Genomic DNA, 25,915 nt, shown 5'->3' with positions numbered 1-25,915 from the left:
AAATGGGTACTATCGGGTCGGGTGAATTCAATAATAGACGTCTGGTGGCATTCCAACTTTCCTTCTCATTTCAGGACCTATCCGAAAGAGAATCCAGTACTTCTTGGTCGTGAATATCTGAATAGGAAAAATTACAAAATGATCTCTAACTATTCAATTTTACTTTTTTGGTCACTAGTTTGCTAACGGCCGTAGCTTTTAAAATTGACATAATAGTAATTCTAAACCTTAACATTTATAAATTATATCCATTTAGTCTTGATTTAAAATAATTTGTATAACGGCAATTTTAAAAGCTTACAAGTTATCTTTCGTTAATAACAAGTTTGTAATTTTTTATAGTTGAATGAAAAAATTAAATAGTAATTACTAGTGAAATTTACCCAAAAAAATATTATATAAAAAAATCCATCAAGCCCAAAACCAACCATTAAAAAAACTAAACCCTAAACCCCATGTATTCAATTGTAGAAATATATAAACCCTAATTCTCTACCGGCTTCATTCGGTTGCTATTGCTGTAGCTTCTTCTTCTTTGCCTTATTCGAACTTACTGAAGCTATGGGTAAAGTGAAGGGAAAGCATAGATTAGATAAATACTACCAATTAGCCAAAGAACACGGCTACCGTTCTCGAGCATCATGGAAATTAGTTCAGCTCGATTCCAAATTCTCCTTCCTAAAATCAGCCCACGCCGTTCTCGACCTTTGCGCCGCTCCGGGTGGTTGGATGCAAGTCGCGGTTCAACGTGTTCCCGTCGGCAGCCTCGTGCTGGGCATCGATCTCGTTCCCATCGCTCCTATACGAGGTGCCGTCGCTCTCCAACAAGACATAACTAAATCCGAATGTAAATCCAAGGTTAAACGGGTGATGGAAGAACATGGTGTTATGGCTTTTGATGTTATTTTGCATGATGGGTCACCTAATGTTGGTGGAGCTTGGGCTCAAGAAGCAATGAGTCAAAATGCTTTGGTTATTGATTCTGTTAAGTTGGCTACCCAGTTTTTAGCCCCTAAAGGCACTTTTGTTACCAAGATTTTTAGGTCCCAAGATTACAGTTCTGTTCTTTATTGTCTCAAACAGGTAATAATTTTATTCATTTGTTTAAAAAACATAGTTATAATCTGTCTGTTAAGGTTTGGGTTTGATTTGGTTTGGTCTTTTTTGTAGTTATTTGAGAAGGTTGAAGTTGATAAACCAGCAGCTAGTCGTTCAGCATCAGCTGAGATTTATCTTTTGGGTTTAAAGTATAAAGCCCCTGCAAAGATTGATCCACGTCTTCTTGATGTTAAACATTTGTTTCAAGGATCAACAGAGCCACAAAAGAAGGTTTATTTTATGTTTCAAAATCTCTTTAAAAGGCCAAACTTTGATTGTATCTTTTGCTCATTATGTTTGATGATTGATGTAGGTGATTGATGTACTTAGGGTATCGAAACAAAAGAGACACCGTGATGGGTAAGCTTTTCCCTTTTTTCATACAGCAATTCGACTGCTTTGTTATTATTGTTATTGATTCCTCTGGTTATGCTTGGTTTTCCATTACAGTTATGAAGATGGAGAGACAATCTCGAAGAAGGCATCTACTGCTGCTGACTTCATTTGGTCCGATTCTCCTCTTGAAATCCTTGGTTCGGTTACTTCCATAACCTTTGCGGATCCGGCTTCATTGCCTATTAAGGATCACAGCTCCACCACAGAAGAGGTGATTATCGTATCAGTATTGCTATTGTTTTGGCTTGCCTTAAGTTTACTTGTGATTACTTACTTTGCTTCTGCTTGACAGGTCAAAGCTCTTTGCGATGATTTGCGTGTTTTAGGAAAGCAAGATTTCAAGTACCTTTTGAAGTAAGTAACATGTTTCCTTTTGAAGTCCTACCTTTTGAAATGTTTGTGCTAATATGAAAATGCGCATGAATGTGACATGTATTAAGGTGACTTGATTACCTTGATTTGATATTTGATTGTCGTGTAGGTGGCGGATGCAATTGAGAAAAGCTTTGTCTCCTGAAAAGGCTACTCCTACTCCTACTCCTAGTACTGTTACTGATGTCAATAAAGGGGATGAGGAGAATGAAGATGATAAGTTACTCAATGAGATGGAGGAGCTCACGTATGCCATGGAGCGTAAGAAGAAAAGAGAGAAGAAGCTTCTCGCAAAAAGACAGGCAAAGGTTTATTCCTTATTTGAGAAAACCCTCATCCCTACATGACAAAATAATGAAATGGATTGAATTTTGTGTTTATACCAATGATTATGTTTCTACATGATAGTAAATTAAATGATTATACCAATGATTAGCTTTTCTTATAGTCCTTTTTGTCAGAATTCATGTTCCTACTTCAAACTGTATTATGTTGCCTTTCGCACTTGTTTTGTTGCTGATTTTTTACCTCACTGTTCTGCAGGACAAATCACGAAAGGCAACGGGAATGCAAATCGATGCCCTGGAAGATGGTTATGTTGATCATGAGTTGTTTTCTCTTTCTTCTATTAAGGTTCGTTTTTCATCACTGAAGACAAAATCGGATAACTCCAATGTTTCGTAACTACTAAATGCAACTGAACTTAAGGCTGAAGTTATGTCATTTGAACCAGAGGCAAGTTGATGATTAACCTTTGTAAGCCCCTTTGTAATGGGCTTGACCTAGGCATAGTTGATGCTTGATCTTCTTGGGTGTTAATATGCCATTTCTGATTAGAAGCCGGTTTTGATCTTAACATATTTTCCATTTACGCATTGGGATCTTTCTGTTTTACTGAAATGGTGCTTGGGTTTTCTAAATGACATCATGACAACCCTTTATACGTTCATCTTTTTACTTCTGCAGAATTTTTTATTGATGCTAATCTATTGCTGCCTTTAGGGTAAGAAAGATCTTGCGGCGGTTGATTCCAACGAGTATGATGATGGGAATGTTGATGTAAGGGGTAGCGAAGATGAAGAAAACCAAGAGAACACTGAAGATGAGTCATTCAGTGATATCGATTCTGACGAAGAACGAAGAAGGTTGGTATCTGCTTTAAATGTCCAGGATACATAATTTCTATAGTGTCTCTGTATGTTAACCTTGTAATTTTAATGCTAGATATGATGAAAGAATTGAAGAGATCCTTGATCATGCTTATGAAGAGTATGCGGCCAAAAAGGACGGAAAAACAAAGCAGAGGAAGCGTGTGAAACAAGCCTATGAGCAATTGGAGGTATGAAGCTCTTAAAGTGTGTCTAGAGAACTTTTCTATATCCCTATCCCTTAATTGAATTTTCCTTCTTGGGCTGTTCAGGGTGGTGATGACGATGATGTTATGATTTCCGATCATGATTCAGACAAGGATGTGGCTGATCTTGAAGCAAATCCTCTTATGGTATCACTAGACAATGGGGAAGGACCAACTGAGGAGGAAATTACAAACAGGTGGTTCAGTCAGGATATTTTTGGTGAAGCTGTGGAGCAGGGGGATTTAGGGAAGTATGACAGTGGTGATGAAATGGAGGTCGATAATCGAGATGAAAAGCCGGTTATTCCCGAGAAGTCGATAGCAAAGAAAAAGCAGGATGAAAAATCTTCTATTCCTGACAAGGCCAAGGAGAAGAAAGTAAACAATGCTGCCGGCCCCAAAAGCACCAAACTCCAGGGTGCTTCTAAAGCAGAGGACGATTTCGAGATTGTCCCGGCACCGGCTACAGATTCGAGTGACGACTCATCTTCAGATGACTCAGAGGATGACGATGTTGAAACGAAAGCTGAGATATTAGCTTGTGCTAAGAAGATGCTAAGGAAAAAGCAAAGGGATCAAATTCTTGATGATGCTTATAATAAATATATGTTTGATGATGACGGTTTACCGAAATGGTTCTTAGAGGAGGAAAAGAGGCATCGCCAACCAATTAAGCCCGTTACAAAAGAAGAGATTGCTGCAATGCGTGCACAATTCAAAGAGATCAATGCTCGACCAGCTAAGAAAGTTGCAGAGGCAAAAGCCCGAAAGAAGCGGATTGCAATGAAAAAGCTCGAAAAGGTACGGCAGAAAGCAAACAGTATTTCAGACCAAGCTGACATCTCCGAAAGGTCAAAGAGGAAGCAAATTGAACAACTCTACAAGAAGGCTACACCCAAAAAGCCCCAAAGGGAATACGTGGTCGCGAAGAAAGGGGTTCAAGTTAGGGCTGGCAAGGGGAAAGTCCTTGTTGATCGACGGATGAAGAAGGATGCTAGGGCACGAGCAACGGGTAAATCCGGAAAAGGCAGTTCAAAGAAGGGAAAGAATGGTAAAGTTGATAAGAAAGGTAAAGGTTCTGGCAAGGCTTCAGGGAGGAAGGGAAACAAAAACAAAGGTAGCCATTCATGAAAGAACAAGTTTTGAAAGATGCAATTTTAGATAAAAAATTGAACAATAAATTACATTTAGGAACTGTTTTCTTTTGTTGTGGTTGATACTTGATAGATTAAATTGAAAGTACGATGCTTTTTTGAGTGTTTGTTGATTCAAAGTGTAATTTGCCTGTTCCATTTGCGGCATAAATATTGCCGTTTATCTATTGGCAGTCAATTTTGTTATGTATTGAAGTGCCTGATATATTTTGCTTGCAAAATGTACGTCCAGATAATGCCTAATGCACATGTAGTTTTATTACTTTATGTACATATTTGCCGCCATGCCTTGTATCAGTCAGTTGGATCTAAAAAGTGGAATCAATATAAATCAATTGACTTGAGATATTTTAGTTTTTGAATTTTTAATAATTTTTTATCAGATTGATCAGATCGGTAAATTAATTATCAGATTGATCAGATCGATAAATTAGTGATTTGATCGATTTAATTATCGATCCGGTTTAAAAAATATTGCGGTAAATTAATGATTTGATCGATTTAATTATCAATCCGGTTTAAAAAATATTGCCGATCATCGTTCTTTATTTTGACCCCAATTCTTTCAACTTTGGGGTTGCCAGGTTTTGTGCCGATCATCATGCTTTGTTTTGACCCCAATTCCTTTGATTAAGGGGTGTTTGCTTGTTCATTCACTGTTAGCATTTTCATTGCCTGCTTCCTTATCGGTACCAACGTGATGACTAGGGTTTTCCTTGTCAAGTGACTGAAACCATCTTTGCAAGATTTGATTCTCTTGCTATAAGCTCTGGTGGACGAATGGTAGTTGTTGCTTTCTTTGATCTAGTTATACCACACGTTTTCTTGACCTCGTGAGTCAATATCCTTGATTAAGAGGGATCATCTCGTGAGTTGAAAACACTAGAAAGCCCATGACCTTATGACCCTATACCATGCTCACGCATTACACATACTCGTTGTCTTGGCATAACAGCTCATACCTATGATGATAAGATATCAGTAGGTCAATGGACAACACATGACATCTTGAAAATGATTAAAAGTAATTAACCTGATAGAGGGACCAATATACTCTCTTCTCCCCCTCTCCGATCTTCTCTGGCAACCCACAATCCTACCATCCTACCATCCTTACAGCTCTTCGTCCACGGGGTAAATCGTCACAATCCACTACAATCTCCTTGTATCAAGAGACTATTTTAATGAAATTTGACAAAAGGGAAAAAAAAGTAACAAAAAGGAAATTGTTAGAATTTAACACCAAAAAGTTGGTTTATAAAGTAATGATTTATTCACACTAAAGTATCTAGATGCTCATTAACTGTAGTGAATTTCAAGTGTGGATAGAGTTTAGTCCCATCAACCCCACACTCGTCAATATCAAAATATGTATGATCTCCTTTCACAAAGGCTGAATATATGAAAATCATCTCCAAGTTGTCCGGATATGAACTCTCTGCAAATTCCGCAATCAACCCGAGTTTAATACATATCAAAACTAGAACCAAACTACCAATAACTCAAAAAATAGCTATGACGGTTCCTTCTATAATGGCACATTATACATACCTTTGATTTTCAGAAGAAGCTCCTCTTCCGGTACATGAATCTTCTCGAGTTCCCTACCAATTTTATTCTCCCACATTGCTACAAGCTCATTGATGGAGTATACATTCCCTTGGGGTCTCAAATACAATGTCTTGTTAAGCGTTCGAGGATCATCTATGGCATTGATGGTGCATGCAGCAACGTCAACATCCTTCACAAAGACGGCTGCAAGAAAGAGAAAAAGCACATTGCTTCATAAATGTCCTAATGTCCATATCAAAACACGAATATATTAACCCTAGCAGGCCATGAGCAAACCTTTAGCATTTCCATCTCCGAAAATAGTGACCTTGTCCCTCGGGGGAGCCTTTAAACCAGGTTGAGCTAACGATGGAAGTAAATAACCCATGAATAGGTTGCAGCAAATGCAAGTATAAGGAATGTCTTCAGCTTCTATAAGACGACTAATCTCAGTTTTTCCAGCATAGAAACGATGAGCCAAGTTATATAACTGAATTTTGTTGGGATCTACACCGAACTCAGAAGGAATGAACTTCTGTTCCCATTGCAATTATTGAGTTCAAATATGTGTACATGAACTTAAATGATTGATATTTCATTATTAGCAGCTAATCCAAAAGATTCACAAATAACAATACCATTATTAAACCTTTTCATAGGGTTAAAGTACCTTGGAGGTCCTTGTATTATAGGAACAAATCAAATTAGTCTCTCTATTAGTAAATGAATCAATTTAATCCCTGTAAGAGGAATCAAATAAGTCCAAATTGTAATAGAATTAACATTTACGGTATAAAAATGTCTTGAAAATTATGTTTTTCCAATTGCAGTTCAATTCCAAATGAAAATTTTCATTTACAAAACCATAAAAGCTTTATAAATATTAACTCTATTCTAACTTGTCCTTATTTGTTTCATTTTGATAGTACGAGTACTAAATTGATCCACTTAATAGTAGTGAGACTAATTTGATATGGAGGGACCTTTAAAGTACACCCCTTTTCATAGTCTAAACCATTGCAATTATTGTATTCAAACAAGATGAACACTTTAGGGTTTATATTCTACTATTAGCTTAATCCAAGAGATTCACAAATTACAATGAAATCATCAAAACTTTCTAAAATCTAAAACCAATATAAAATTAGGGTTCCATAAAAAAAAAACCTTTCTTGATTCCTAAAAGTCCCATTTCGCCAATTTAAAAAAGGGGCAATCTTCAAAGACAATATCCAAAATGAATTGAAGGGTTACTAACCTTAATACACCCAGATTCTTTAATAACCTTAAGAAGTAGTTTTTGATCAAGAGCTTGTTTTGATGGGATTGAACAAATAACTACATCCACTTGTTTCACTGCTTCCGTGAGACTATTTTCATCTTCAAGTGAACCCTAAAAGTCCAATTTTTGAAAATTCAAAATTAAAAACCAGTCCTTTGGGTATTAATAAATGATTAAAAGAAGTAGGAAAAAGCTGAAAAAATGTTACCTTGAGAGGAATGGCACCAGCAGTGGAGAGAAAGTTGAGTTTTTGAGCTTTGTTGGGGTCATTTAAAGAAGAATCTCTTATGAGAATATAAGTTGGGTGACCAAATTGAAGGCTGAATTGAGCTAAATGGTAACCTAATCTTCCAGTTGCTCCTATTATAAGGACTTTACTCTTCTCCATTGATGGAGAAATTGGGAGAAACCTTTGTTTTTCACGGCATGGGTCTTTGTAAGTGAATTTGAGAAGAATAATACTTTTTTGGTTACACTACAAAAACAGTCGGTTCTTTTCCCTCCATTACATTTTAGTTAGTTAAGTTATCGTTTTATTACGAAGTAGTCATTCTACTGTTAAGCTGCGTTAGCTCCCTAACGGCAGTCTTATGTAATAGTTCAAATGGGTTTTAACGGAATTTAACAGTAGAGTGACCACTTCGTAACAAAACAATAATGTACGTAACTGACTAAAACATAAAATTTCACATATAAATAATTAAAATATCTTTGACAAAAAAAGTGAATATTTTTATAATTTACCCATTTAATAGGAAAAAGGGATAAATTTGGCTGTTTTGGGCTTTAAAATATTGTATTAAATTGTGGTTTAAGCACTTCTTTTATGATAAATTGTTGAATTTCAATGGCTTAAATTTTATTTTTATTTTTTATTGTTTTGTTTGATAGGTGGGTTATATTTTAATATTGGGTAAATTACCCGTTAATCTCTCTACAATTAGTTTATTTTTATTTTAGTCACTAAAAAAAAGTTATTTTTATCACCATCATTAATTAAATTGATCAAATTGGCCATTCCATCCTTAAATTTAATAGAATGTTATCATTTTCTCTTTTTTTCTTTAAATTTTCTGTTTTTTTTTCTTAATTCAAATTTTTTGGGGTAAATTACACTAAAGGTTATTAAACTATTAATCAATTTACATTTTGATCATTTAACTTCAAAAAGATACAAAACAATTATTGAACTATTGAAAATCTAAAAACTAAGTTTATGATTTAATCCAAATATATATATCGAAAGAATGATTGAAATATTAAGGTAGAGATGTGTTTAAGCAAGAGAGGGAAAGGAAGAATATGAGAAATGGGAGAGGAGAGAATGGAAGAAAAAATGAATGAAAAAAATAAAGAAAGAAAAAATTAAAAAATTATATGAGAGTATATGTGAAATTTAACGGCGAAGTGATTAATTTGGTCAATTTAATTAACGGTAGTGATCAAATTAACAATAAAATTTCGAGTGACTAAAATAAGAATGATTTAATTTTAGTGTGACTAACAAGGCGTAGCTTACCCTTTAATATTTCAACCATTCTTTCAATATATATATTCGGGATAAAGCAACATTTTTGTCCACATTAGTCTTGCAATTTGCTAACTAATCACAAGGACCAGATTAGGAAAAAAATATAAGTTCAAGGACTAATATAAAAAAATTAAGAACCAAATTAAGAAAAAAAAACCTAGGTTCAAGGACTAAATGTTGACTTATCCCTATATATTTGAGCCATAAATGGCCTCATGTCTTCCACCTTATCAACATTCAACAATGACATTGAAGACTACACCTTACTTAAAAAAAGTTAATTTTTTTAATAATTTTTTTTTAAAAAAATTATGAAGTAAATGTGAATTATCATTTATCAGTATCGTTAAAATTTTTACAATTTAATCAATTTTTTCATTTTTTTGGAATTAAATCTTGGAGCCTTAAGTTGACAATAATTCTCATGTTGATGTCTGAACTTTTTTTTGTCTAAGTTAGTCCTTAAACTTGGCAATTATTTTTATATTAGGCTTAAATTAAGTAATTGTTCTCACATTGGGGTTTGAACTTTTTTTGTCCAAATTAATCCCTGAATTTAGCAATTGTCCTCGTATTGGGGCTCAAACTAATCAATTCTTCTCACATTGGGGCTTGAACTGTAACACTCCTAACCCAAATCCATCGTCGTAATAAGGTTACAGGGTATTACCAAAGTTTACAGATCAAATAAACAGACATTTCATATCATATAACATTCATTTCAGAAACCAATCAAAATTAAACATATTGTCCCTTATACGAGCCCTCGAGTCCCAAAATACACGTTGGAAACAAGTCGGGACTAGTTCGGATACTCAAAAAAAATTTTCGGAAAACATTGAAGTTTTTCAAAGTTGCAGGGGACACACGATCATGTTGCCAGACCGTGTGACTCACACGGTCAGGAGACACGCCCGTATCTCAGGCCGTATGGGCATTCGAAATAGAGACACACGGCCGTGTCCCAGCCCGTGTCTGTGCCCGTGTAACTCTCTAACTTGAGTCACACGACCAAGTCACACGTCCGTTTCCTAGGCCGTGTTGAGCATACTGACTTGCACAATTTTCAAGATATAGGGGACACACGAGGTGTACTGAACTGTAATCCGTCAATTCATATTCATGTATGTTCATACGAGCTGTAAACAGTAAGCTCTTTCGAGCTGAATAACGGAAAGCTCATGCAAGCTGAATAATGGGAAGCTCATGCGAGCTGTATAACAGGAAGCTCATGTGAACTGTGGTGTGTCCGCAACACATGCAAGACCCCAACCAAATTGGTAACCCTAATGACATGTCATTTGTATCCTACAAATTTCATAATGTTCAAACGGGGCTCGGTAATTGTCAAATATACAACTGGTATTTATTCATGGCAATTATACAATTCACAAACAATAATTCAACTAAACACATATAAATGTAAACTTTAATTACACAAACTTACCTCGACAATGTATTTAGATATGAAGGCGACTAATTCGATATTTTTCTTAGCCTTGATCTAACTCCGTATTAGGTCTAACCGGATCTATACGAATAAATTTAACTCAATTAAATATAATTCTCATTCAATTTAGTCCAACACACTTTTCTTGAAAAATTACTATTTACCCTTATACTTTTAATTTATTACAATTTAGTCCTTAGGCTCGGAAAATTACTTTCATGCAATTTAATCCTTACACAAGCTAATCAAATTTTTATACATATTAATAGCAGCCCACATAATTCAAAATTTCATAATTTTACCATAAATTTATCATCTTTTTCAATTTAATCCCTAATTGGTAATTTCATCAAAATTCTCTTTACAAAAGTTGTTTATCTAACACAACCTTCATTTTCTATTATAAAGCTTCAAAATTCAAGCATACTCATTAATATCAAAACCCTAATACTTTAACGATTTTGCAAATTAATCCCCGAGTTAGCTAGATTAAGCTACTACGATCTCGGAAACATAGAAATCATTAAAAACGGGACAATAATACATACCTAATTAAGCAAAACAAGCTTGCTAATATCTCAAGCTTCCATGGCTAGGTTGTTTTTTTTTATGGTAGATGATAATAGATGATATTTGTTTATTTTATTAATTTATTATAACTTTAATCATTAATTTCCAAAATTAACCTTAATATTTCATGAAATTTTCAATGATGACTATTCATACTTATCCACTAACCACCTTAATGGTCTATTTACTATATAAGGACCTCCAATTTCAAATTCTATAGCTATTAAATACCAATAGCTATTAGAACTCAAAATTTGCACTTAATGCAATTTAGTCCTTTTCATCAAATTATGTATGTAAACAGTAAAATTTCTTAACGAAATTCTTATACGGTATTTCTATCATACTGTAGACCATATAATAATAAAAATAATTTTTTTGACTTCAGATTTGTGGTCCCGAAACCACTATTCTGATTTCACTGAAAATAGACTGTTACATGAACTTTCTTTTATACAAGTTAATCCTTGAACTTGGCATTTGCTCCCACATTAGAGCGTAAACTTTAGGGTTTTCAAGGAAATATCAATGATTAACATAGATAAAAAAAATTTAGGGCCCAATATGAGAACAATTGTCAAGTTCAATAACTATCTTAGACAAAAAATTCAAACCCGATGTAAGAACATTACCAAGTTCAGATCCTAAAAAGTATATTAACCCACTTTTTTTTTTTCACTTTCCCACCCAACTCTGTACTTTCTTCAACCATTGTCTACCGAACCTAACACATTTTTCACATTTTCCACTCTACCAAACACCTTTTTAACCCTTAGCTGGACACTAACAGCATGAAAAGGACCAAACAATAATATGAAACTCGTGCATTTAATTTAAAAAAAATGTTTTAATAATGCATGAAAAATTATTTTGGCGGTGGCTTTAAAATCTTTAAATCTTTGCCTTTTAAAATTAAGGGTAAATTGTATCTAATGTCGTTAAATCATTAGTAAAATTATATTTTGATCATTTAATTTTAAAAAGTTATAAATTGATTACTGAACTATTAGAAAGTTTCATATTGTTCTTAACAAACGTTAAATGTGAGAACAGGTAAATTTTACAATTTAGTCACTCTCAATATTATTTAATATTTTTTTTCATTAACCCAATTAAATAAAATGGTAAACCCATCCAATGTCAGTGAGTTATTTGAAAGTTTCAATTTAAGTTGTTGGACCGTTAAAATCGCCGTTATATGGTCTTCTTTGTTTGCACGGTTAATCCTAATCGAAAGCTCATTTTTATCTTTTTTTCTATAATTAATTTTTTTTCATGAAATAGTTTTGAACATTAAGAATCTGTGAATCAAAATTTAAACAACTTTCTACTTGTCATCAAATCGATTCGGATCTAAGATATTTCCTTTCTACTTGTCAATGTGTACTAATCCACCGTACTGATTATAAAATTGTCACTTAGAGCTCACTAACCTGATTAAAAAAATTTTAACAAACCAACGACTTGAATAAAAATTTTTGATAATTCAATAAATATTTTTATAACTTTTCAAAATTAATTGATAAAATCATAAATGTAGTAATAATTTAATAACTTTACATTTTTTCACTTTCCCACCTACCACCTACCACTTTGATTTTCTTAACCACTTTCTACTCTACCAAATAACATTAAACGACAAAAGGACAAAATGACTGCCAATGTGTGATCAGTTGGATGCCACTCACGTGATTAATAAAAAAATGTTTTAATAATATGGAAAGTCAGGAATGACATGAGTTGGTGTAATAATGAATCGGGTTGGGATCGATTGTTAGAAAAAAAAAATTGTAGATGTCGGGTAATAGGGTTTTTTACTAAAATATAAATTTTTTTTTAAAAATACCAAAATAGTATATATATTTTTTATTTACTAAAATGATACCAAAAAAAAGAAGCTGAAATATGGGCATGCCACAGGCGGCACCTTTGGTTCCTGTTGCAGAGGCAGCACCGATATCCTTATTTCGGCTATTTGTTCGTATTTTTTATTGATTTTATTACTTTTAAAAAATATATTATTTTCTAATTTTATTATTTACATTATTTTAGTACGTTATGTTTGAAATGTATTAATTTAGTATGTTTTTTAAATAAATTAAAAAAACTCTTATTTCGGTCATTTATTTGTATTTTTTTCCCGAATTTTATTACTTTCAATAAAAAACACACTAAATTAATACATTTCAAACATAAGTGCTAAAATAATGTAAAACAATAAAATTAGAAAATAGTATTTTTTTAAGTTATAAAATCTAAAAAAAAATACAAACAAATGGCTGAAATAATGATGTTGGTGCTGCCAAAGGTGCCGCCTGTGGCAGACCCATATTTCAGCTTTTTTTTTTAACTGTTTTGTTTTGTTTTTTTATCATTTTGGTAAATAAAAAAAAGTATACTATTTTAATAATTTTTTAATTTTTTTGTATTATTTTAATAAAAACCCCCGGGTAATACTTTTTATAGTGGGAAATTTTATTGAAAAATTATAGATTAAAAATAAAATTCAATTCGGATGGAATAAAATAGAATAACAACAATTTTTTAAAATTAAATAAATTTAAGTAATACTCAAACCAATTTTAATAAAACCAGATTAAATATTACGGTTTAAATCGGTTTTCAATTTGAAGTCTATTGAATTATAATATCATATTTGATTATAAAAACCTTAGGTTAATATAGAAATTTTGAATAATAAAAGAGTCGAATTTTTTAAATCGAATCAAGTTTTTTTTTAAGCAGAAATATCATTATCAGTGGGAGTCAAGCATCACATTTCCCTACAAATGTAATGGGGAGCGGTCCATGTCAAGTGGACACTATGAATCTTTAATAATTTCTCTTCAATTTTTGTGGAGGTGACTGGCTGACCACATATGTCACACAAGTAATTGAGTTATCTTGGTAGTTCATCATATTCCAACGTATGATAAATCGAATAATAAAGAATTTAATATCTCTTAAACATGGTTTCGAGTTTATTTATAGTAAATAAACAAAATAATATTTGAAGAGCTTTACCTTTAGTTTAGGTTTCGACTTAATTTCATTCTAGACGTGATTAGAATTTAGTGTAATTATCGAATATCAAAAGATTTTGGAAAAGAAGATGATTGTGGCGATGATATTCGATAATTATTAAAGTCATTAGTAGCTGTCATTAAAGCGATGGTATGGTTTTTTTTTTCTATTATCTTTCCATCACATAACTAGGTTTACAAAGAAATTCAATTAAATGTGGATTGAGTTTTAACTGAATTGGTATAAGTATTATTGTCAATGCAAAAGAACAGGAGTTTGAGTGTACTAAAACGTATTATCCTCGTATTTATATGTTGAGGAGGGACTATAGGTAATTTTAGGCATTGTATCAAAGAGAACAAATATAATCATAACCTATAATGTTATCAAATTAGACCTGCTAATAACATTATAAAAATAGAGTAATCAAATTACAGTAAAATTATTAACTTTCAATTTTCGATATAGTAGAGGGCTCAAACCGAAAATAGAACCAAAATATTATAGCTAGAATATTTTATAAAATTGGTTCTTTTTTTATGATCATTGAATTATGTTGTTTTGGTACACATATTTCACAAATGTGAATATCAAAATGCATTTAAATCCATTTATGAATTCCTACTCCCCTTTTCTACACTACCAGACAAAATTATTTGATGAATTATAAGAGGAGGACAAAGTCTTAATAGCAATGCGACTAGTACGATTCAAACCCAAACTATAACTCGGACGACAAACACCTTAATCATTAGGCCAACACACGAAATTCAAATTTTTAATGCTTCAGTGCTACCACGACATGAATATGTGTGACCAATGTAAAAGCATTAAACAATTCTAAAATAAATTGTTTTTAATAATACATGAAAAATCATTTGATGGCAGATAAATATAGGTTAAAATATGCCAATACTTTTTGAAAATTTTGAAGTTTAGTCTCTATATTTTTATTTTCAGGAATTTAATTCTTATACTTTTTATATTTCAAATTTTAGGTCCAATTATTAATACACTTAATTATTTTTGTTAAATTTGTTGGCGTGATATTTAAAAAAAATCACTTGTTAGTCATGTAATTAAAAAAAGACGTTTTAATTAACATCAATTTAAACAAAAAATATTAAAATAAAATTACAATGATTAAATTCTAAATTTTTGAAGAGTACAAAAGCTTATAACATATTTTACTTATTTATTGTAAGATTTGTTTTTTATATACAGTTTCATTAAATAAATTGATGTCCGTTGATCCATGATACCAAATTCAACTAGACTAATCGTAAATTAATATTAAAAATACGAGGGGTTATTCGGATTTTTCAGGTCTGGCCTTTTTTAGAGTACTTTTTTTTTCTCATTTGGATTTGATATTCAAACTCAAGTTGTTTTAAATCATTTTAAAATTCAAATTATTTTCATATTTCAAATTTAAATTCAATTTAATCCAATTAATCACGTTCTCAACAAAATTTAAATTTTATAATTTTTTAATGAAATAATATGTGATCCACGTCCACAGATGTCATTTTCCACTTCAATTCTAATCCCTGTGGCTGACAGACCACATATTTAGGACCCATTGACGAGTCATGGATTTTAAAGCTAACGTTGGAAGTATATTAAGAAGTTCAAACATTTTTAAGTGAAGTTTTGAGTTTGGATTAAATTTAAGGGATTAGCAGAGGCCTCAGTCCTTTCATTTAGGCTTTTTATAATTTATAAAATTTTAAATTAATAATAGTAAAATTATATTTTTACCTCTTCAAAATGATAAAAATTTTAATTTAATATTTTAAAAATTATAAAAAATATATACTATTAAAATAGTAAAATTATATTTTTATTATTATAAAAATATACAATTTAATTCCAATCTTTTCCAAAAAAAAATTTCCTAACTTCACTTCTGTTTGTGGTGAAGATGAAGCTGAGTGTCTCAAAAATTTATTTTTGTACTATTTTGGTAAAACAGCCGACATAATATATTGTTGTTGATCAATATATCATTAAAAAATTAATATTTTAATACATTAAGAAAAACTGATTTGACATAGTACTAAATTAACGGTGTATGTGTTTGAAATAAAATTTTAAAAAGTGTTGTTGCTACTTTTTAGACATCTTGTCTCATTGCAATAATTAATACAACACATAAAGGCAAACATATGTTGCCTGTGTCAATTCGGAAAAATAATATTTTTAAATATATAATTAAATGATTTTCAATCGACACGATATTTATAAAATTAAAAATTAAAAGTTATAATATGGTCGAATTTTTGTGTGTGTTCAACATAAGCTTAGAAAATTAAGCTAGTATTAGTCCTAATAAAAAATGCAGAGGATCTTCTAAAATAACCTGCTGCTCAATTATGCCTTCATCTGCCTTAGCTATGCAATCGACAATTTTATTGACATTCCACTGAATATGTTAAAATTTGACTTTCTAATTTTTGAAACACCAATCGTAAATCTGTCTTACTTCAGCAACACTACTTACCGTAACCAACCCGTTGCGAATAGTTTCAATCACCATTGTGTTGTCACTTTTCATCTAATATGCTCAAATTTAGTCTTATATTTTTAATTTCAAGAATTCGCTTTTCCTATTTTTTTTAATTTAAAAATACCCATCTAATTATTTACATTATTAAGATTCTTTTATTAATTTTGCTGGTGTAATATTCTAAAATTAAAAAGAAAAAACTTAGCGGCTGCGTGATAAAAAAACATATTGTAATTCAGATAGAGAGTTTTAACCGCTGCATTTTAATCAAAATAAAATATTGAAATTAACTAATGACATTTAAGTAAAAAGCTAATGTATAAAAGTTAAATATTAAATTTGAGAGTAATATAGGGATTGAAGTTGAAATTTAACCATCAATAATGTAAAAGGCATGTGGTAAAAAGGACAGAGTGGTATAAATTTGCAGTTCGTCCATTCGTAATAATTTATTTTGTCTTTTCCAAATATAAATAATTCAAATTAATATTTATAGTTATTGAATAAGTGGGAAATTTTCATTTTTAATCCCTTTATATTTATCTCGATTTCCTAAATAAGATTCCTGACTTTGAGGGATGACTCCTTGTCAATTGGATTATGGTCAAAACTTTATGTTTGAAAAAAAATTTGATAGTGGATATTATACTTTATTTTTATAGTTACGTGTTTGAAGAAAATAATTAAAACGTCTTATCATTCCTTTCATAGTGTAAATTTGAAAAAAAAAATCTTTTAATATATAATTCCACTAGTCCTTCGGTTGAATCAAGAATCAAATTCAGAATATACCTATTCATGAGTCGGGTTATTAGCCTATGCCCGAAGGTCCACCTAAATTTTAGGAAGGTTTAGGGCAAAAATATTAGGCCTGGAAATGGGCTTGGGCAAAAAAATTAGGCCCATTTAAAATATGAGCCGAGCTCGAGCTTGAACATTCAAGATCTGAGCCCAGCCCGACCAATTTTAAATTTATAATACTTTATATTATATAATTTAAAATACATAAAAAAATAAACCTATACTAATTATGTAATATTACTCTAATGTAAACATTAAAATAATGTTAAGATGACTATATAGAAAACTTCAATAAATAAAAAAGGTATAAAATTATTAAATATTAAAATAATATAATATAAATATTTAAAAAAATAAAAATAATATAAGCAGACCTAAAATGAGTTTGGGTAAAATTTTAAGTCTAGATTTCATACCAGGCTAAGCTTAGGTAAACATAAAATATATTAATATCATACTTAGATTCGACTCAAATCCAACCTGACTTGACATAGCTCATCAGCACCTCTATTTTAGAACAAATATTGTATAATTGTTCGGTTTTCTATAAAAAAAAAATTTTATTCCTCAATGTAAATAACCTAATATTGGTTTATATATTTTTTAAAATTTTTTATATTTTGACTAAAATTGTTTGAAATCTATCGAGAATTTAATATAATATTTATTCACATAAATAAATAAATGAATTGAAAAGTTTCCACAATAGCATATTTTATTTATTTAAGTCCTTCAAGCTTTATTTCATGTTCTTCATCTTCTTCTTTTAGTTGTTCATCAATTAAGCAAGCTTATAGATTCCAGCCATGGCGGAAAAGAAATGGATTCTGATACTTTTTTTAACTTTCATCATTGCAGTGTCTCAAGTTCACCATTTATACATGGGGTACTGTATACGTACATACACACACACACACACACACGCATACACATATATATGTATAAATTCATGATTTGTTCAATGATTTTGTGTTTTTGCAGGGAACTAGCAAGCATAATGCTTGAAAAGCTTCAACAATGGCGGAAACCATTCAACAATGGTGGAAAGAACTTAGCAATTGGACCTAACTTAACAGCTTGTCATTCATCGTACGGTCGACCAGATCTTCTGGTTTATTGTTGTCCACCGGGGTTTCAGACTCCAGTACCCTTTACCGATTTTAAGTTCCCTGACCCATCACCGGTCCGGGTCCGACGACCGGCGCATCTTTTAAACGAAAGTTTTATAGCTAAATATAATAAAGCTTTATCAATAATGAAGTCACTACCATACGATGATCCACGAAGCTTTCTCCGGCAAGCTAATTTACACTGTCAGTTCTGTACCGGCGCTTACGAGATGTTGAACCGTTCCGGCTCGGAGCTGAACATCCACCGTACGTGGATGTTCTTTCCCTGGCACCGGATGATGATATACTTTCACGAACGAATCCTTGGTAGCCTCATCGGAGACGATACTTTCGCGTTGCCGTTTTGGGCTTGGGATATCCCGGACGGAATGACGATACCGGACTTTTACGTAGACAAGAGCTCGCCATTTTTTCACAGCCAGCGCGATTTCTCTCATTTTCCACCTCGGGTGGCGGATTTAGATTATAGCACCGATGATAACGATCCACGTTTTGATGGGAAAGAACAAACGGAAACCAATTTGGCTTTTATGTATAATCGAATGGTGTCCGGCGCTAAGAAAACGGAGCTGTTCATGGGATGTACATATAAAGCCGGCGACAAGAACTGTGATTCGCCGGGAACTATAGAGAGTGCACCTCATAATACTTTACATACATGGATCGGGTCGGGTTTAAACCCGGGAAGGGAAGATATGGGCAAGTTTTACTCGGCGGCGAAAGATCCGGTTTTTTACGCTCATCATTCAAATATCGATCGTCTTTGGGAAGTTTGGCGGGATATCAACGATCGGAAACTGGATATCGACGATTCCGATTGGCTTAATTCTTTCTTTTTATTCTACGATGAGAATCTGAATTTAGTAAAGATTAAAGTTAAAGATGTTCTTGATATAACAAAACTCGGTTATTCATACGAAGAAGTTGATCGTCCATGGTTAAACCACCGTCCTCCGCCGTCTGTACCACCGGAACAAGCTCGCCGGATAATAAAATTGAAGCAAAACGAAAACCCAGTTTTTTCCTCCGATTTCCGGCGAGTTTTAGACGGTAAGTTAACGGTAACGGTGAACAGATCGGTAAAGAGGGAGAAAGTTGACGAAGAAGAGACCGTCGTTGTGTACGGTATCGTAGTGAGAGGGAATGAATACGTGAAGTTCGATGTGTACGTGAATTTAAGCGATGACACGAAAATGAACCCCAAGTTCAGGGAATTCGCCGGCACTTTTTCTTATATCCCCGGCGGTGGCCGCGGCGGCCACGACTTGAAGAAGATGAAGCTTAAACTGGGAATTTCTGAATTGTTGAAAGATTTGAAAGCTGATGAAGATGAAAGTATATGGGTAACATTCGTACCGAGGACTACAAGTTGTAGTAATGTATCCATTGAAGGGATTAAAATTGAATACATCAAATAGATTTTCTTTCGAATCTCCAAAAATTTGAATGTAAATCGAATTGATTAGATTATCGATTTTTTTTATGTATTTAAATATTAATTTAATATTTAAACGTAGAGGACTAAATGTGGTAAGTTCTCACTATGTTTCTCGAAATAGTTAATATAAGGGTTTACCGGAAGTTATAGTCAATTCAATTATTTGTAGTTTATTAAATTGGAGTAACAATGTTAATTTCATTGTTCGATTTATTGGTCATGAATGTTTATCTTATGATCACGTCGTATATTCAAGTCATATAGATTAATATATAGTTACGATGTGTTTGATAATAATTTGCTTCTGTTAATGAAATGTGAATCACGTCAGAGTAAAAAAAAATATTCATAAAAAGAATTATTTATAGTTCCTCCTCAACTTATAAATAAGAGGATAACTCGACAATAAACTTGACCTCTCTTCACTTCATCACAGCACACTTTGATTGACTTTTAAGTATGACAAATATGTTAGAAGCAAAGCACCGGCACCTCTATCTCATACATTTACTCTACCCCAAGAAATTAATGAATAGACATTACTTTATGTGTTATGTGTTCAAAAAACAACCTCATTTATTAATTATGAGATCAGGAGTTTCTTAATAATGAAATAACTTTTGACTATGCATAAATTTTTAAAAATATTTTAATTAAATTATTAAAGTATTAATTAAGCTTTTCTATCAATTTATTCAATAATATAAACATTAAATGTCGTTTTAAACATAAGGTGGAACATATTTAAAAAAGGTAAACTACATTTATGGTCATTTTTGTTTACCTCAGGTTACGTTTTAATCACTTATGTTTGAAATGTTATGTTTTAGTCGCTTACGTTAACGTGTTGTAACATTTTAGTCATTAAGCTGTTAGTTGCCGTTAACGGTGTAACGACGTAGTACGTTAAATCATCATTTCAAACAAAAAATTTAGGTTAAATTATACAATTGGTCCTCATATTTTTCATTTTGAGCAATTTAATTTTTTCTTTTATGTTCTTTTAACTTTCTTTCTTTTTTTTTTCATTATTTTCCATTTTCTTCTGCTTCTCCTTATATTTTCCTACCTTTTCCATTTCTTTTAACATATCAGTAAGTCAAACTGGCAATGAAGAAAGAAGCATAGTATGGGTTTATGGGTTTTGGTTATAGACAATGATGGCTTTCAACTTTTTACTTATTTCTTCATTGTCAATTCGAAAAAATATGGGGATCGATTATATAGTTTAACCTAAAATTTTTGTTTGAAATGATTTAATATGTCACGTTAGCTTACTGTTACACTGTTAATGATAATTAACGGCTCAGTGACTAAAATATTGTAACACGGTAACGTAAGTCACTAAAATGTAACCTGATGCTAACAAAGTGGCCATGAATGTAATTACTTACCCTATTTAAAACGAAAATGCATTTATTTATCGCATGAACAATTTAAATTTTAAATATTAAAAAAAATAACCTCATATCTAATTTGTTTTTTACAAATCAAATTCAAGTATATATATTTACAAATTTATCTTTGAGTTTTAAATATGTTTTACACTATATTTAAGTTAACAATTAAGTTGACTAAAGGACTTGGAATGATACTAATATTTTGAGAATATTTGGAGTTTAAAAATTAAATTGAAATTTGGACAATAATTGAGGATGTCAGGTGAAATTAAACCTATTTATGTCATTGAATTGATTGGTACTGGGAGCACCACGTTTCTTTTTCGAAAGCCACAGTTCAAGCGACATGAATTCAAGAGTTGGTGTCACGTCATCGTTGGGAAATGATGTAATAATCTAACATCACATCAATATTTTTTATCTTTAAAATAAAATTAAATTTAATTGAAAAATCTTGAAATTACTAATGTGATATTAAATTATTAAAAAAGAATTTTTTTTTTTAATTTCATAAATTTTGAAAAAAAAATTTAAATATGTATCGCGGGATATATGCTATTTTACTAATTTTATTGTAAAATTTACAAATTTAGTGATAATAAAAGAAATGTTTTATATGCTAATATTGTTTATACACGTCTAAAGATAACGTAACATATCCGATAATTTAATAAATATCGAAAATTCTTTTTGAGAATTTTATTACAACCTTTTGAACGAACGTGTCACGTTATACACGACTTGTGAATATTGTGGAGCATGTGTTTCAATGGTTGTGAAGGCCAATGGTATTACTTGGTCTTATCTTACCTATCTTCCTTCTACTTTTCTCCATAGCTTTATTATTATTAAAATATGTTCATTTACTATAACGGTTATTTGGACGGATGTTTATTTTCAGTGTGACGTACTTAATTTTTTTTTTCTATCTTTATAATACTTAATCTCACCATCACCGTTATTTTTACACTAATCGTAGATAAAATTATCCATCTAAAGGGACCCTAAGATAAAAAATTATTTTTCATCTTATGATTAAAATTACAATATAATGACTAAACCCACAATTTACACATAACAATAGAATTTGACCTAACATAGTAATCTTGTTCTATATATATATAGAACCAATGTATCTTCCATGTTTATTTTACGATCCATGAAGTTTAATTCTATTGAATTTCGTGATTACCCTTCTAAATAATTAATTTCTGAGACTCAGACTTGAGTCCTCTCTTTAAAAATAGAATATACCTTGAATCTCGTGGAGCATTTGTTTCCATGGTTGGGAGGGAACCAATGGTCTCAACTGCCTTGTACTATGTTCATAACACTTATTATCATTAAAATATGATATAAGTCTTTATACTGTTCATAAATTTTGAATTTAATTTTTGTGTTTTTATTTATAGGAGTTTAGTTTCTCTAGTTTTCAAATTGCTAAAATTATTTTGGTCAATTTAGGTTCATTACAACACCATTTTTTTAATTACATGGCTATCAAGCGAGCATTTTTTAAATTTTAAATTATCACATCAATAAATTTAATTTAAAAAATATTAACAATTTTAACAATTATACCTAAATTTTAAATTTTAAAAAAAATAAAAAATCTTAAAAATATAAATATAAATATAAAGACTAAATTCTAAATTTGAAAGCACCTGTAGCAAAGGGGTTAGTCATGACTATCGGTAGTAGATACCCTAGTTATGACAAAAAAAGAAATGGTTGAAGAACAACTTCAGGCCACCAATTTTTCCTTATGTGAATAGCTCGACAACGGACTCTTGCCAATCCAAGAGTCCTAAAAAGATGCTTCTAGAATTTAACCGAGCTTTATGATAAAGAAAAACCAAACTCTAACTAATAGACCCAACTATTCAATCCCTTAACATAACCTGATTACCTTTTCACTTAGACTATATTAATTTGTTCTTACAAATCAATTTATGCTAATTAACTATGTATTGCTTTAATTATCGAACAAGAGACGATTTTCACCTATACTATAAATAGGAGGATGAATAATTTGATTGGTATGGATTTTTATCAGTTAAAAAGGCTAATTGTTAAAGTGGGAGGGTTTATAAGGTAATTAGACAAAAATGTATGTTGGTGGACGATTTACGTATGTTTTGAATGGAAATTATGAAATGTTTTAAAGGGCAAATTAGTAAATAAATAAATAAACATAAACAAAAGAAACAAAACACTCATATTCTTCATTTCATCATCTTTGACCGAAAATCACCATTGGAAGGCTTTGAGAAGTTTGGCCAAGCATCTATCTTGCATGTAAGTGAATTTTGCTTCTGTTTTTAGTAAATTTTATGTTTTTGAAATCCTTGTAACTTAATCTAGCTAACCCGAAGACTAATTCGTAAAATTGTTAAATGTTTGAAAAGTTACCATCAAGGGTTTTACAATTTTTTATGCTAAATGGTAGAATATGAAACTTTATTAAGAAATAGGATTAATTTGTAAAGTGAATTTGGATAGTTTTGAGTTTAGGGACTAAAATGTTAAAATATTAAAATTTAAATAAATTTTCTAAAAATTTAGTTGAATTGGAGCTGTTAAGGGATGGTATATGAATTGGCCGGAAAGTCTTGGGTTTAATTATGAAAAATATGTAAGTTTCGATTTTAGGGACTAAATTGAATAAAAGGTAAAAATTGAGGGTAAAATTCTAATAAAGAGGTTATATGCATGAATTTAAATGTTTTAAGGTATTTGAATGGTTAATTGAATTAAATTATCATATAGATCACAAAACGAATCAACCAGTAGACAAACGCAAAAAATGAAGAATTGCTTAGTAGTCCTTAGTGTCGTGTTTGTTGTTATTTCAGTTTAGGTAAGTTCGTATAGTGTATAAAAAAATTAATTGTCATGTGGCACACACATAGACTACCACGTGGATGCAACATCAGCAAAGTTAACGAACGTTAGTTTTTCCATCAATTTTAGGGTGATTTGACAAATATACAAGTTCATGGGCTAAAAGAGATAAAAAATTGAACGAAAAATTAAAATGACGTTTTTATATAATTAAATGGCAAAATGAATCATTATTTTGCGACAATTCAAGAGACAAGTCATTAATTTCTTTTTAAGGAAGTGATCCTATCCATTTTTTTTTCCTTTTAAAATTAAAATATTGTATTTTACTATTCGTAAATATTAATATAATAAATATTTATGGATATTTTTTTCCAATAATTTCATCTTGTTGGCTTCATAGTGTAGGGGTGAAAACTTAAGCTATCACTTGAATCTTGTGCAACATGTGTGTTTTATGTGTTTGCTTTCATCATGGGTTGGACTGATCAGTGACCAGTGGGCTTAATTCCATTGTTCTTACCTACCTTGAACTATATTCATACACACATGTTCTTTTGCAAAGCAGCAGTCTTGCTCGTTTTACTATAAAAATGGGTAAAATTTTATCTGTATGTTAGATCAAAGAGTAAATTGATCATTTCTATTAAAAGTTTCATTATCTTTTATAGAATAACCAGACGGTTACACGTGACATGTCATGTGTACCTCATTCTGACGTATAGAGATCAATCTTTAACAGTAGAAATGAGTGAAATTTTTTTGAATAGAAAAGACAAAATGTAATCCAATTCTTAATATAAAAAGTTTTAACGATACTCTTACTCATCAATCCCATTAAGAAGGCAGATGCTACATACTCCAATGTTATGTTGATTCCAACTCTATTGCAATTCCAAGCGTTGGTCCAATTAATAAACTCCCATTAAGAAGGCCCATGCGCCATTGTTGTGTTGATTCCAACTCTTTTGAAGTTCCATGTGTTGGTCCAATTAATAAACTCCCATTAAGAAGGCACATGCTCTAATGTTGTGTTGATTTCAACTTTTTTGCAGTTCCATGCGTTGGTCCAATTAATAAAGTCCCATTAAGAAGGCACATGCTACATGCTCCAATGTTGTGTTGATTCCAACTCTTTTGTAGTTCCATGGTTGGTCCAAAACTTCATGCAATAACTATAAACGTATTTAAAATTTAATGGCAAAGTTAATGATTAGGCAAATAAAAAACCCCTTTATATATATATATATATATATATATATGATATTGATACTTTAAGTACTTAATTAGAATATTATATTTTACCAATCAAATAATAAAATATTATATTATAATTAAATGGACCAAATAAAATAATATAATATATCCTGTAATTCAACACGTATTTTTGCATCCCCATAATCCTTTACAAAAAATATATATTTTTAAATGTTAGAGTAGTCTAATTGAGCTTTTAAAGTATTAATATTGCATTAATCAAGTTTTTTTTTGTCAATGTAGCTGTCAGCTTAAACATTAGAAGATAGCTCAAGTTTGATGTTGAGTACATGGGTTAAATTTTAAACATATGATAAACTATCATTTGGACAACTTGAATCTAAGGTGTTAAGATAAGAAGAAATAACTCTCTTAGATTTTACTGATGTTATTCTTCTAGCACAGTCAATATAAGTTGTCCATGTAGCAGGTGCAAACGAGTTTGAATTTTGACTTACATGGTTGAATATTGTAACAGCCCGATTTTCAGTGATGTCAGAAACAGTGGTTCGAGACCACCAAATTCGGCAAATAAGCTCGTAAATTTTTATTATTTAATATTTAAGAGCCAAATGTGGTTTTTAAAAGATTTTTGAATTAGTAATTTGTGTTTTATAAGGCTTTATTTACGGGCGTGTGTCTCACCCTGTGTGTGACACATGGCCTAGCACATGGGCATGTGTTCTGGCCGTGTGTCCCCTGCATCTTAAAATTTTAAAACAGAATGCTCAAAATTGATCACACGGCCTAACAC

The 25,915-nt window shown here is 31.2% G+C and overlaps 3 protein-coding genes across 5 annotated transcripts; 2 read left to right on the top strand and 1 right to left on the bottom strand.

Annotated features, from left to right (window-relative positions):
- Positions 1–430: 430 nt before the first annotated feature.
- On the top strand, positions 431–4,564 carry LOC107908786 (adoMet-dependent rRNA methyltransferase spb1). The gene is made up of 10 exons (XM_016836051.2): positions 431–1,083; positions 1,171–1,329; positions 1,412–1,458; positions 1,549–1,705; positions 1,787–1,848; positions 1,976–2,174; positions 2,410–2,499; positions 2,869–3,011; positions 3,091–3,205; positions 3,287–4,564. The coding sequence occupies exons 1-10, from the start codon at positions 562–564 to the stop codon at positions 4,349–4,351; spliced, it is 2,559 nt and encodes an 852-aa protein (XP_016691540.2). The 5' UTR covers positions 431–561; the 3' UTR covers positions 4,352–4,564.
- A 290-nt stretch (positions 4,565–4,854) lies between these two features.
- On the bottom strand, positions 4,855–7,700 carry LOC107908787 (probable pinoresinol-lariciresinol reductase 3). 3 transcript variants are annotated; one of them, XR_001687108.2, is made up of 7 exons: positions 7,416–7,700; positions 7,184–7,318; positions 6,223–6,460; positions 5,926–6,129; positions 5,679–5,812; positions 5,408–5,550; positions 4,855–5,336 (listed from the first exon to the last, which is right to left on the bottom strand). XR_001687108.2 is itself a non-coding variant. In XM_041089242.1 (6 exons), exons 1-6 carry the CDS (start codon positions 7,593–7,595, stop codon positions 5,527–5,529), a joined length of 915 nt encoding a protein of 304 aa, XP_040945176.1. In that variant the 5' UTR covers positions 7,596–7,700; the 3' UTR covers positions 4,855–5,526. The 3 variants fall into 3 exon arrangements, 2 of the variants coding, with proteins under 2 accessions (XP_040945176.1, XP_016691542.2); XM_041089242.1 differs by having other exon boundaries at positions 4,855–5,550; XM_016836053.2 differs by lacking the exons at positions 4,855–5,336; positions 5,408–5,550 and having other exon boundaries at positions 5,587–5,812.
- A 10,018-nt stretch (positions 7,701–17,718) lies between these two features.
- LOC107908785 (polyphenol oxidase I, chloroplastic) lies at positions 17,719–19,861 on the top strand. Its single transcript, XM_016836050.2, has 2 exons — positions 17,719–17,978; positions 18,074–19,861. Exons 1-2 carry the CDS (start codon positions 17,899–17,901, stop codon positions 19,638–19,640), a joined length of 1,647 nt encoding a protein of 548 aa, XP_016691539.2. The 5' UTR covers positions 17,719–17,898; the 3' UTR covers positions 19,641–19,861.
- Positions 19,862–25,915: the final 6,054 nt, after the last annotated feature.

This window comes from Gossypium hirsutum, chromosome D02 (genome assembly GCF_007990345.1).
Source record: "Gossypium hirsutum isolate 1008001.06 chromosome D02, Gossypium_hirsutum_v2.1, whole genome shotgun sequence".
NCBI lineage: Eukaryota > Viridiplantae > Streptophyta > Magnoliopsida > Malvales > Malvaceae > Gossypium > Gossypium hirsutum.
Note: the sequence above shows the minus strand (reverse complement) of the source record. Positions and strands in the feature narration are given on the sequence as shown.

What these genes read in the sequence shown, in the direction of transcription:
- LOC107908785 (XM_016836050.2), top strand. Translation starts at nt 17,899, where the DNA reads ATGGCGGAAAAGAAATGGATTCTGATACTTTTTTTAACTTTCATCATT. An exon ending in GTTCACCATTTATACATGGG is followed by an intron (nt 17,979 to 18,073) that starts GTACTGTATACG and finishes GTGTTTTTGCAG; the next exon opens with GGAACTAGCAAGCATAATGC.
- LOC107908787 (XM_016836053.2), bottom strand. Translation starts at nt 7,595, where the DNA reads ATGGAGAAGAGTAAAGTCCTTATAATAGGAGCAACTGGAAGATTAGGT. An exon ending in AAGAATCTGGGTGTATTAAG is followed by an intron (nt 6,461 to 7,183) that starts GTTAGTAACCCT and finishes CAATGGGAACAG; the next exon opens with AAGTTCATTCCTTCTGAGTT. An exon ending in GCTTCTTCTGAAAATCAAAG is followed by an intron (nt 5,813 to 5,925) that starts GTATGTATAATG and finishes CGGAATTTGCAG; the next exon opens with AGAGTTCATATCCGGACAAC.
- LOC107908786 (XM_016836051.2), top strand. Translation starts at nt 562, where the DNA reads ATGGGTAAAGTGAAGGGAAAGCATAGATTAGATAAATACTACCAATTA. An exon ending in TTCTTTATTGTCTCAAACAG is followed by an intron (nt 1,084 to 1,170) that starts GTAATAATTTTA and finishes TCTTTTTTGTAG; the next exon opens with TTATTTGAGAAGGTTGAAGT. An exon ending in CAAAAGAGACACCGTGATGG is followed by an intron (nt 1,459 to 1,548) that starts GTAAGCTTTTCC and finishes TTTCCATTACAG; the next exon opens with TTATGAAGATGGAGAGACAA.